General features: G+C 37.8%; 1 protein-coding gene across 9 annotated transcripts in view; it reads right to left on the minus strand.

Annotated features, from left to right (window-relative positions):
* The window catches only part of PIP5K1B (phosphatidylinositol-4-phosphate 5-kinase type 1 beta), a 102,466-nt gene that overhangs the window by 19,816 nt on the left and 70,596 nt on the right, over positions 1-12,054 (minus strand). For all 9 annotated transcript variants that reach the window (XM_069000867.1, XM_069000865.1, XM_069000868.1 and 6 more), the window contains 4 exons: positions 5,904-6,115; positions 4,137-4,220; positions 3,976-4,024; positions 3,363-3,447 (listed from right to left, as the gene is read on the minus strand). In XM_069000867.1, the coding sequence (XP_068856968.1) occupies positions 3,363-3,447; positions 3,976-4,024; positions 4,137-4,220; positions 5,904-6,115 (430 nt within the window). The remainder of the gene's footprint in view (positions 1-3,362; positions 3,448-3,975; positions 4,025-4,136; positions 4,221-5,903; positions 6,116-12,054) is intronic.

Raw genomic sequence — 12,054 nt, forward strand, 5'->3', positions numbered from 1 at the left:
TAAGAGCAGAGAGAAAATCAGGCACGATATCCCTTAATTGTACATTGTATGCCTCAAATACAGAACAGGTTGTGTCTTGTCCTGGAACAAATCTAGCAGTCAGAATTAGGAAGAATTGGGAAAAAAAGACTCAGATGTTGAGGTAACATATATAGCATTTATTTTGTCAAACAGAAGTATCAAGTAGTAAGGAGCAGACACTCTTTATTCTTTATCAATGCAGAGGAGTTCCTTTGAGTAGTGTCTCAGACAGCAGAACTCCCACCAGTTCTTTGGCAAAATTATTCTAAGATTTAAAGAGAACTGAGTCCCAGGAGGCTCCTTTCTCCTTTCAGCTGAATTTTGCTTCAAATTTTGTCACATTACATCAGACTCTTCTATTTTCTTATTAATCAGTCTTGTCCGAAGGATTTAACTTTTAACACTTTAAATCATTAATTTATTCTAGTATTTGTAGTCATTCTTGTTTTACTTAAATCTCATTTAGTTCCAGCGTGTGTTTGTATTTTGTTCCCCCTCTGACCACATAGACTTATTTCTCACTCCAGATAACTAATGAAAATGTTAAGAGACCAGCCTAACACTGGTCAAAAAGTATTGCAAAACACCTTCTATCAGTTTAAGACAATGCCATATGCTCAACACTCCTCCTGTAGTATTGTAGCCGAGTGTCCGTTCCACATTTTGACACTCAAACTTCAAGGCAAATACACCTTCATGAGCAAGATTATGAAACTGCTAACTCAGATCCATTTTAAAGTACAAGCTTCTTTACAAACTAGATAGTTCTAGCCCATCAGTTAATATTTACTTGTCAAGAACTCTGCTTCATAAAAAAACCTCAAAACTCAGAAAACACTCTCTCCTAGAGGGTAAGCAAAAACACCCCTTCTCTTACTAGAAAGAAACAAGCCCTGTGCAGTTTCAGCATCACTTCCAAGGGTTTAAAAAAATAATCTGGTAGTAAAGCAGCAAGTTAGTATGCATGCACACTATTTAAAACACCTAATCTGTATGTCTTACATGTGTTATGCCACTTGTGATAACTGTTGGAAAAAAAAACCTCATTGCTCACATAATCAGAACAGCTTTTGCCCAAAGAACAGCCTGGACCTCATCAAACCCCAAGCACTCATCTTTGCCTTGCCAGTATATTTATTAGGTCTTCCCTACAGCATTCCTTACTGCACACACATTGAGCAGATCTCAGCAGTTTTCAGAGACTGGCTTGTGTTGGAAGGGATCTTAAAAATCATCTAGTTCCAAATCCCACTGACCCCAGAGACACCTTCCACTAGGCCAGCTTGCTCAGATCCCCATCGAAACTGGCCTTGAACACTTCTAGGATGGGGCATCTACAATTTCTCTGGGCAACCTGTTCCAGTGCCTAATCACCCTCACTTGTAAAGTGCTTCTTCCTAACACCTAACCTAAATCTACTCTTCTTCAGCTTAAAGCCAGTCCCTCTTGTCCTATCACTATATCCCCTTTTAAAAAGGGTGTCTCCAGCCTTTAGGTACTGGAAGGCTGCCACAAGATTTTCCCAGAGACTTCTCTGGGCTGAACATCCCCAACTTGCTCAGTTTGACTTCATAGGAGAGGTCCTCCATACTTCTAATTATGTTGGCAGCCCTCCTCTGGACTCTCTGATAAGCCCATGTGCCCCCTGTGCTGGAGACCCCAGAGCTGGATGCAGCACTGCAGGTGGGGTCTCACCAGAGCAGAGCAGAGGGGCAGAATCCCCTCCCTGGTCCTGCTGCCCACCCTGCTTTGGATGCAGCCCAGGACACGTTTGGCTTTCTGAGCTGTGAGTGCTCATTGCTGGGTCATGTGCAGCCTCTCCTCCCCCAGCACCCCCAAGTCCTTCTCAGCAGGGCTGCCCTGGATCTGTTCATCCCCCAGCCTGTGTTGGTACCTGGGGTTGCCCCAACCCAGATGTAACACTTTGCACTTGGCTTTGTTGAACCCGGTAAGGTTCCCATGGGTCCACTTCTCAAGCTTGTCTGGATCTCTTTTGTCCCCCATCACCATCCTTCTCTGCACTAGCAATGCTTCAGATTGAATTTCCTTTCAGTAGTATGATCAACTTACAGATAAATTATCCATCAATTCAGTAATATTTATAAGACTCACAAAAAGTCTTACTTTCCTGAAAAGCTGTCATAACATATCATGCATACAGGGAATCACTACTTGGGGTTAATTCAAATTTTCTTTTTCTTCTAAAGATTCCTTCACTCTACTTAAAATATCTTAATTTTTTAAAATATAGTTACTCTCAGCCTTCTCCTTTCATCTGTCTGTCCTATTCTTTTTCTTATTTAGAATTTCACAAAATACTTATCACCTACACTTCTGCCTTCTTGTTGCATTATCAGTTTTCCGTCTTCTTTCATATGCCCTCAGACATAATCATGTTTGTTGTTCTGGTTTGCCAGGCCTCTAACAGTGGTTTTCATGGGCAGGCTCAGAGTTTGCAGGCTCAGAGTTCGCACGCTCAACTGGTCTTTCAAAAATCATAACTCATCTTCAGGCAACATGCAGAGCAACAAAGCCAGTACAACTTCCAGCAGTAGAAAACAAAGTAAAAATAAAACTCGATCTGAACTTTTGATGGAAGAAGCCTGTATGAAGGTGTCTCTAAACTTTTTTTTTATTAGTAAAATGCTAAATTAATTTCCCTGAGTTGAATCAGTTTTGCCTGGGACAGTATTAGGTGAGTGATCTCTCCCTGTCCTTATTTGGACCTACGTGCCTTTTGTTATAACTTTCCCTCCATCTAGTTGAAGAGGGGGAGTGATAGAGTGTCTAGATGGTCACCTGAAGCCAACATTAGCCCACTTCACCCACTAAGTAGCTAATAGTGATATGTACCTTACCCTTGAGAGTTAATTAAAAGATAAGGAAGGAGAAATGGAGAGGAAAACTAGATATTCAAATTATGGTTTTTTTTCTTGATAAAGCACAGAAAAAATCTGTATCAAAGAGAAGAATACCTAATGCTGGAGATGGTATATAAACAATCTTTACTTCTGCAAAATAAATAAATTAAAATCAATGGAGGTATTTCTACAATTACTAGATGCAGGAGTGGATATGTCATTAGATCATGAAATTTAAAACTGTGCTAATATATAGGAACCTCTTTTACCTTTAGACAGCCCTGATGTGACAAAAATACATAATACAAAATTCTCTGTAATTTTACTATTAGAGTAAAATCCGAATTGCCAGAAATGTAGTTTCTTGATTGGAGCTAAGAAAGTGCTACATGATGTTGAAGAAAGGCTTGCCAAGACAGGAGCATTATAAAATTATGCTTATAAAAATATCTAAAAGAGTAGAAGTCACTACTTTCTTACCTTGAACTTTTTTGAAAACTCTTGCATTCATAAACTTTAAAAATCTGTCTGCATAAAAACTTGGTCGGTGAACCGAAACAGTATCCTACAAGATTGAAAAAGGTCTCAGTCACATTTTCCACAAGTAAATCACAAGTAAGGTGTCAAGCAAGAAGCTGGACACCTCAGGCAAACTATATTATACATTTTAGGCATAGTCAAAACTAGTGAATCATTACAATGTTTTTTTTCTTTTAAAGGTTAATTCTTCAAGAGCTTTTTAGGTATTTAATTTATGAAATTATGAATTATACAGCTATATTCTGCAAAATCTTCCACGCATTTGAAATGAATTTTTTCAAATTATGGGTATTTTTCAGTTACAGATTCATCAATGTCCTGCTAAGTGGCTAGTCTTGTGTAAGTTATAAGGAAAAGCTGATAATATTAGTTGTTATTTGAAAGCTCAACAAGTAAAATCAGAGCATGTATTGGGAAGATTTCAGCAGAAGCTCAAACCACATGGTGATGTTAGACTACAAATATACCAGAACTAGTTTTTTCCTGGTCAGCATGAGTCAAAGGTCCACTAGCTAAAAATCATCAGTTTAAAAAAATAATAAAATCTACTTACCCCATCATAAACAAGAGCTTTCCAAGAATGTTCCAGCCTCTTCATTAACCTAAGTATGTAAAAATCAAAATCAGAACTGCTTTATAAAATTTCCATTTTTAGAAGTTATTTCAGAATATTTTATTCAGTAAAAATTCATTGAAAGTTGAAGTTCAACTTACCTGTAAGACTGGAGAATATCAATAATACCCATAAATAAAAGCAGTTTTTCTCCTTTATGGCTTTTTGCTGGAATACCTCCCATTCTGAGAGAAACAACATAGTTAGAATCTCTTTTAGACATCTCTGATCACAAGTTACCAGCTGAACTGTACCCACTTGCAAACCCAAAGGAATAGACAATATTAAAGCCAAATGCTACAGTGCAAAGTCAGTCAAATCTGAGTCACCTAGCATGCAATGGATTTTACATAGAAAATCAGAAGTACTTGGGATTCTGTGGTAAATATCCATCATTCAAAAAAAGGATTAATATTTTGAGATACTTTTTAGATAGAATTGGAAGTATTCAGATGATCTGAAAACTGGAAAAAAATTATACATCAGTTCATTCTTAAGGAAAGTAAGTGACTTTAGATAAGGGAGAATTTTCTCACTTCATTGATCCTAGGTAAAAAAAACATAGAGAGTCAGCACATTAATCAAAGTCTTAAAAAGGTTGTTTCACCTATTTTTCACTAAAAACTATGTATTACTGTGCTTTTCCAAAGTTTCTTTACAGACAGTGACAGATAAAGCAACAGTATAAAGCTAAGAATTCTGACCGCGTGGGCTTCCAGTTGGTCCAAGGTCTGTGCTCAGCCATGAACTTAAAGAACAAGACCTTCCTTCTAAGACCCTCTCTTCCTACTCAAACACCTAGAAAAACGGGTCCATTGTTTTTAGAACCTCAGCATTGTTTTTTGCTCCACTAGCCATTACGTCAATATGAGAGAGGAGATAGTGCAAGGAGCCAAGAAAGGACTCCATTTGTCAGGATCTGAGTAGCACTATATAAGCTCAAGTGATGTGGGAGCCCAGGGTGGCAGTCAATGCAACACCTCTGCCATCATACAACAGCACTGGCCATCTTCTGTGTGAATGTGAGTCAGTTGCAAAAACTGAGTGAAATAAAACTGTCTAATTTATATTCTAGAGTTCTCAACACCTGGAAACTCTCTATGAATATTAAATATCCTAACTCTCCCACCTGTTCACTGTAGGCTTAAGCACAGGTTTCTATATCATTATTTGTATTTACCTACACAGCTCCCTTGAGAACCAGGAGAAAAGTAAATCCTTAATTTTAAATTAAATCCTCATTATAATGAAGGATTGATTATATACAATGCTGAATGGTAAAGATAATGCTCTTATAGCCCTTAATATATTATGAAGAAAACAACAGATTAATGATTGTCTATATATTCAAATTTCTATTCAAGGTTTTGCTAGAAGAAAAATAAGAGAAAAGTTCTTGGTCTCAGGTCTCAGGAAATGTCATATATGACTGCACTTCAGTGTTTGATGATATCATTCTATGTATATTGAGTATACAACTTCAAGATAAAAGCAACTGCTGTAGGAATATCCATTTCAATGTTAATTTATAATTTTTGCTTAGGTCTCACCAGGCTGGTTCCAGTTAAAATTAGATTACAGCTGGGACTCTTGTAATAGCTGTCTAGTAACATCTTTTGTAAAAAAGAATGCTCTTGAGCATACGTAAGTCACTCTGAACTATCATGCTATCATGTATTTAAAGATGATCGATCTACTAATCAACATTTCAATTTCATGCTCTGTGGCAAATCTTGATGATGCAGCTTTTGGGGGTGGGGGGGGTGGGGGAAGGCTCAATCTTTCAATTCCTGGAATGCAGTGTACTCATTAATGTTTTGACGTTAATAGTTTTAACAGTAATCTTAAGAGCAGGTTACAGCACTTACGTGTTTGTTGTCTCTGTGGTGACAGAGTCTCCAGACTTCCCAGGGCCCTGTATTGACTCCATGGCTGTGGAATAGAGAACTTTCTGCCCTCCATGGCGTTTTGCATCTGATGCACTCTGGGAACACTCTCCTTCTTTTTCCTTCATGGTACTTTTCAATATGTGGATCCCCAGAAGCAGACTGTAATCCATGATCTTAAAACTTTCTAGAACCTATGGACACAGAAGAAATGGCTATACTGAAACAACAAAAGAATTCACAGCAGCAATTTGCAAATCACAGGGAAAACAGGCACAAGTTTCGAGGCACAAGCTTCTCTTACCAGGAAAATGTGTGAAATTACAGTTAAACAAAAACATTTTACTATCCCACACAAGTCAAAGTGCTAGTTATCTAATTAACTGAATGTTCTTGTTACAAACTGGAAAGAAAGATGTACAGCCAAAATGTAACCTGATGTTATTTTATAGTCAAGAAAGATAATTCCAGGCAGCACCTTTTCATTTATAGCAAATAATCAATTAATGGTTCCATCATGTACTTATGAACAACACACTTTTAAAATCATCTCTAAGCTACATTCCAGACCTCCCTGAGCATTTTTGCCTATACTACTCTCTTCTCTCCCTTCCACCTCCTGTTTATAACAGCAACCATATTCTTGGAGAACTTTCGAATGTCAAAAAATGTATTTGCTACCACCCTCGTACTGGCAGCTAATGACATTGGAGTACAAAAATCATGCACCTCTCTACTAGGCTAAATAGGCCCTATCTAAACTCAAAAGAAAAGTTTTACTTCTGAAGCATGACTTAATCAAACAGCCTTCTCTTCTAGCTCTATCAACCATTTCTGTCTCTGACAGCATGTCTTTTCTCACACACTTTCATTTGTTTTTAGTCAGCTACACCATTACAAAGTGCAGCATGCTGTCATTGAAAGGTAATACAGCTCAAGTCAGTACCCAAACATGAACTAAAGCAAGCTGTGATCACATCTAGTAATATAACCAAACTGCTCACAGACAGCAACAGTATTTAATGTCTTACACAACAGCTCTACTAAGTGGAGGCAGAAACACCAGTAACATTCAGGAGGGATATGCTGTGCCACTCACCCCTCCTTTACCTCACGCAGCTCAGCATTGGTTCTATATATGTTTTGGTATATAGCACCCCAAGATAATGGTGTCATTTTTGTCACAGAATCAAGAGGCAACAGTACATGAACAAGAGAAGGAGTGATTTTACAGAGATGAGAGAGCAGATTCTAGGTCTGTAATTTTGATGAAGATTATCCAAGCATAAATATTTTTAGTTAAGCAGAAACATCCCTTCTCTTAATGAAAAAAAAAAAAAGTGCAATTCCAGCACTTGCGAAGGTTTAAAGACTATGTAGCAGTAAATCAGTAACTTAGTATGGATCTGTATTTCTTATCATAAGGTTTTTATAACACTTATCCTAGTTGTTGGAAAAATACTCATTGCTCAGAGTATCAGAGCAGTGATGAAACTAAGCATAACACACTGTAATCTAAACGTAGAAAGGTGCAGCCTGATTTTCAGACTCAAAGAATGACTTTAAGGCAATGTGGGTTTGCTCTTATGCAAAGGGATCCTACACAGTGGTGCCTTAGTTCAAATGGAACAAAAAAAAAGGCTGGTAATGCATGCCCTTAGTAGTCCACAGCATCTTCTGATGACAGAACTCACAAAGGGTTTCAGACACAACAAAAAAGTGTATTTTAAATTACCACATCACCAGATTTGGAAATTTTATTGTGCATTGTGTGGAAATGTTGGTGGTTTACAATCATAAATTGCAAAAATAGCATGGCTAACAGGTACAAAGGCACTCAGTGCCAAAAACTTCTAAAATTTTCTTTACTGCTTACTTATTGCTACCCTTTACCCAGACTTTCTCAAAAAGGAATTACAACATAATGTATTCATTAAAAATATGTAATCACTGAATGTTTGCCATCAAATACTGAAAAGTAAATTTTGGATAGGCTGAAAAAATAACACCTTAGTAGTACAGTAAGCAACACTGTTCATGCAAAACCAGATTACAGCAGCTAGTCAGGCTAGGGAAAAGCATTGCCACATTTATTTTACAGTTATGAACTACTGCTGACAGCTCTGCCTTCAACCTATTCTTTGCTGCATTTTGAATTAGGTCACATTAGACACATGATTTTACTGCACTAATTACATAACCTGTGTCTAGGATTTGATGTAGTATCATGGGAGGCTGTGCTGTAATATGCTGCTTCTTCTTCCACAGGGACCTCTTATGTGATAAAATTAATCCTTATGACTACATCAATTAATCACTGCCACTTAAACCCATACTGCTTGTAAAATACAACAGACTATTCCTTGACAATTTGTGATTTTTTTGTAGGATTACTAAAGAATATCATAAAACAAGTAGCTATTTTGTTATTACAGTTCATTATCAGACTGAAACACCTTCACAACCAATTGATTAATTGCAGAACAGATTCTTATAAACAGCACACAGCATAAGAACTCTAGCCCTTGTCCCCCAGACTCTCTGTTCACAGCCCTACTCAGTGGCAGCATTGTCCTGTCCACAAAGTGCCTTCAGGACATCATGATGTGATCTGGCCCTGTCTGCCTACAAGTCTGATGTACAGTTCTGATTACTTCCCCTTAGAAATGCGATAACTAAACCAACCACTCCTTACACAAATGAACCTTTGTCACCATATCTAAGCATGTTTCAATCCTTGTTTGTTTCTAATGAAACTTCTGGTGAGAAATAATTAACCAGAATAACAAGGAAGAACCTCATAAATCAGCACTCAAAAAAAAAAACAACTTGCTTTGTGTCAAACTCCTCAGCTTGCATTAAGCCAGCAGTTTTACTTCTTGATTAAAGTAAATCAGTGGGATTTACAGCTGAATATATCTGAGGGGTTCTCACACATGTATTTTCATAAATATTTAAAATACTGAATTGTGACAATTTAAAAATGTGTAAGTAACATTTTGCACAGAGTTGTACGAAATAATCTCATTCAACAAGGAGAAGTAACAAAATGCAAAACAGCAAGGTATTTCTGGACATGCAGCATTCTATGAGAACATAAAAAGGCACAAGTCTTTTCCTGTGCTGAGGTCTGTTTGCAGATACCTTTGATGATTTTAGAACTTCTTCTGAGATGCAGCAGCAGGTGTTTGCTACAAAGACACCAAAATGAGAACCTAATCTAATGAAAAAACCCCACTCAAATAAATTACAATATTACGTGGCTATAATCATAGCAAAAGGAGAAAGCCCTGCAAAACACGACTTTATCCATGTGAGATCACTAAAAATTGACATTAACTCCTAGAAATACACTACTTGTGTAGCTAAAGGGAAGAAAAAAAACCCGATCTTTGCTCATGTAACCACCCTGTCATGTACCTTGCTAGCAAAATGGCACTCGGAGGTTTCAGCAAGAATGGTCTTAACCATGCTGTGTACTAACAAGTGTTGTATTTGATGACAAGTAAACCTTCAGTTCATTAACTTAACATTAAATTGTTCATCTTGGTAGTATTTATGTAGGTGTCCATTCACTAGCTACAGAGATTCTGTCAACACAGTGTTGTTACTTGGTCACCAAGTACCGCTGGCAAGGCTGACTTAAGCTGCTCTGAAAACTTCCAGATGGCAAGCGTCATTCACCCCTTGTAGCCTTAAGCATTATTTTGTTTCATACCACATAAAAACCAACAGTAAAATGACATCACAAAATATGTTGTTTGGGAGCATGAAAAATTAACTCTGTGAATCAGATTTTCTTTTGCCAGAGCTAATCAGATATTAAAGTATTCTGTGAATCATCTTAGACATTGTTACGCTCCACTATCTCAGCCAGTGACTAACAGAGCAAAACAAGTATTTCTGCCATGAAATGTCATTTTTATTTTATATGCAACCAGCCCAAACTACGCACTATCTGACAGAGAAATCTGCATTTACATTTGCTCTCCATGCAAAACAGCATGCAAAAAATGTTTTCATCAGGTCGTTTTCATAAAAGGGTCAAGAAAAATGCTACTCAAAGGAAAAAAAATACAAGCTTACTAAATGCAAGTACTAAAAGGGTAACCATGCAAGGAAGCATTTCCTCTCCTACAAGCATTTTGGAAAAGGAGCATAGAAATTAACACAGAAGAAAGAAGATTGATTTTACAACAAATCAATAATTACTCTTCAACATAAGGAACTGTATTGAAATAAACACTACTGCTTGTAAGGTTATGCTATAAAATGGGGCACTGAAATTATTTGGGTTAAAGAATTATCTGTGTCGATCCTTTGAGGTAGAAAAAAGGCAAAAAGCTGCAACATACTCAAACACACTACACACTCTACTAAGGGATTTGAAAAATTCTGTAAATAAATTTGGTCATACAAGGTCTCTGTCACAGTTGCTACAGCACAAAACAGATGTGCATTCATACCATAAAACTTCTGTAGCAACTGGCTAAAACAGCAGTGATGAAAATAATACCCAAACCTCACACTTAGGAGGTATGACCCTCTTTATCTTTAAATTTCCTTGTCTTTACAGGCTTCTTTGTTAGTCACTTTAAAAATGTAATTTCCCCAGAAAAGTCCAGTGTTCTTTGCCATAAAGGTAAAATGCACACTCTCAAAAGCCATTCCTTTCTTAATAGTAAAAATATCTTAACATTATTCTTTTGTTCTTAAAATTGTGTGACCACAATTTGCTTAATTGTTACTGCTTCTGCAACAAGGCGAGGATAGGATAGCCAGAGTAAGTCTCAGCAATAGTCTGGAATTTGAAAGCTAGTTCAAATTTTCTATTGTGTACATTGTATGTATGATAAAGTCATGAGTGCTCCATCTTTAGGAACGCTGTAATGTTACACTCCTTGGTTCAATTAAGGTGCAAATACTGCAAAATGGTCTGTGAGCAGAGTTTTCAGACCCTGTCACCTCAAGTGTTACCAAAATAAGCAGAGAACACAGGAGCTGAACAATGCTGTACTTGTCCCACCGTAGATAATCTGGAGACACCAGCCCATGAGGGATCATCACAATCAACTCAGCTCCGTTCTCTAACTGGGTGGGTCATGCATCTCCTCACCAGCATTGCTGGGAGGTGTGACAGGCCAGAACTGATACTCCAGCAGTGGTCCACCACTGCAGCACTGCATTCCCTGGGGAAGGAGCTCTGTGCCAGCTGTTGAGATGGCTTGTGTCAGCTGAGCAGATGTATCAGGAGGCCAGTTCAGCTAAGCAAGGAAGCCACAACACAGCTTGAATATGAAAAGGCAGCACACAGAACAGGTGAGCACTGACAGGCTAGAAAGAAGGAACAGAGAAACATTGCAGGAGCATCTAGGGATGGCAGCTACAGTCAAGGAAGCCAAAGGCCAGATAGAGTTGAGATTGGCAAGGAATATCAAGACACAGAGAATCGCTTCTACTGCTAGTGGGAAAAGGCTGACCAAGGAAAACATGGGCCCATTGCTGAATAGGGCAGGAGATTCAGTGACAGCAGTCACAGACCATAGCAGGTCCACACCACCACTATCTTTCATCACCAGGAAGTTCTGCCAGGCCTCTGAACCTAGTGATGGAGCTTAAGGAGGAGAGGGGCTAGCAGCCAGGGATGTTTGTATTTAAGAAGTAGGAGAAAAGTCCATTGCTTTCTGATTCTGATTACAAATATGAACAATGGAAATACAATCCAAATTTAAGCAACACAGAAGAGAACTTCTTAGTCCTGAAATACTGGAAAGATCAAAAATTTCCTTTCTTAAATGAATTCTTAATTTCAAGTGCCTACACTAACTTTCTCACTTTGGAGTAGCAGTAAAAAGAGATGACGAGTTTTGAAGTCCTAAAAAGCTGGTCAGTTATCACTCAGGCTAAGCACCCATCCAAATACTACAGGGGCAGAAAAATGCAGAGGCAACAGTGATGTCCTTTTCAGAAAATTGAAGGAACATTTCTAGTCTTTTTAAAGGTAGAAGTAAAAGGTAGGTAGTCAGATCCGACCTCATTAGCTGAGCAAATTCAGCTATATGAAAGATAACAGTGTCTGCTCCTTCTGTTTTACAACACAGAGTAAGACTTGTTTGAATAGAAAAAAAATGCC

This window comes from Aphelocoma coerulescens (genome assembly GCF_041296385.1).
Source record: "Aphelocoma coerulescens isolate FSJ_1873_10779 chromosome Z unlocalized genomic scaffold, UR_Acoe_1.0 ChrZ, whole genome shotgun sequence".
NCBI classification, from domain to species: Eukaryota; Metazoa; Chordata; class Aves; order Passeriformes; family Corvidae; genus Aphelocoma; species Aphelocoma coerulescens.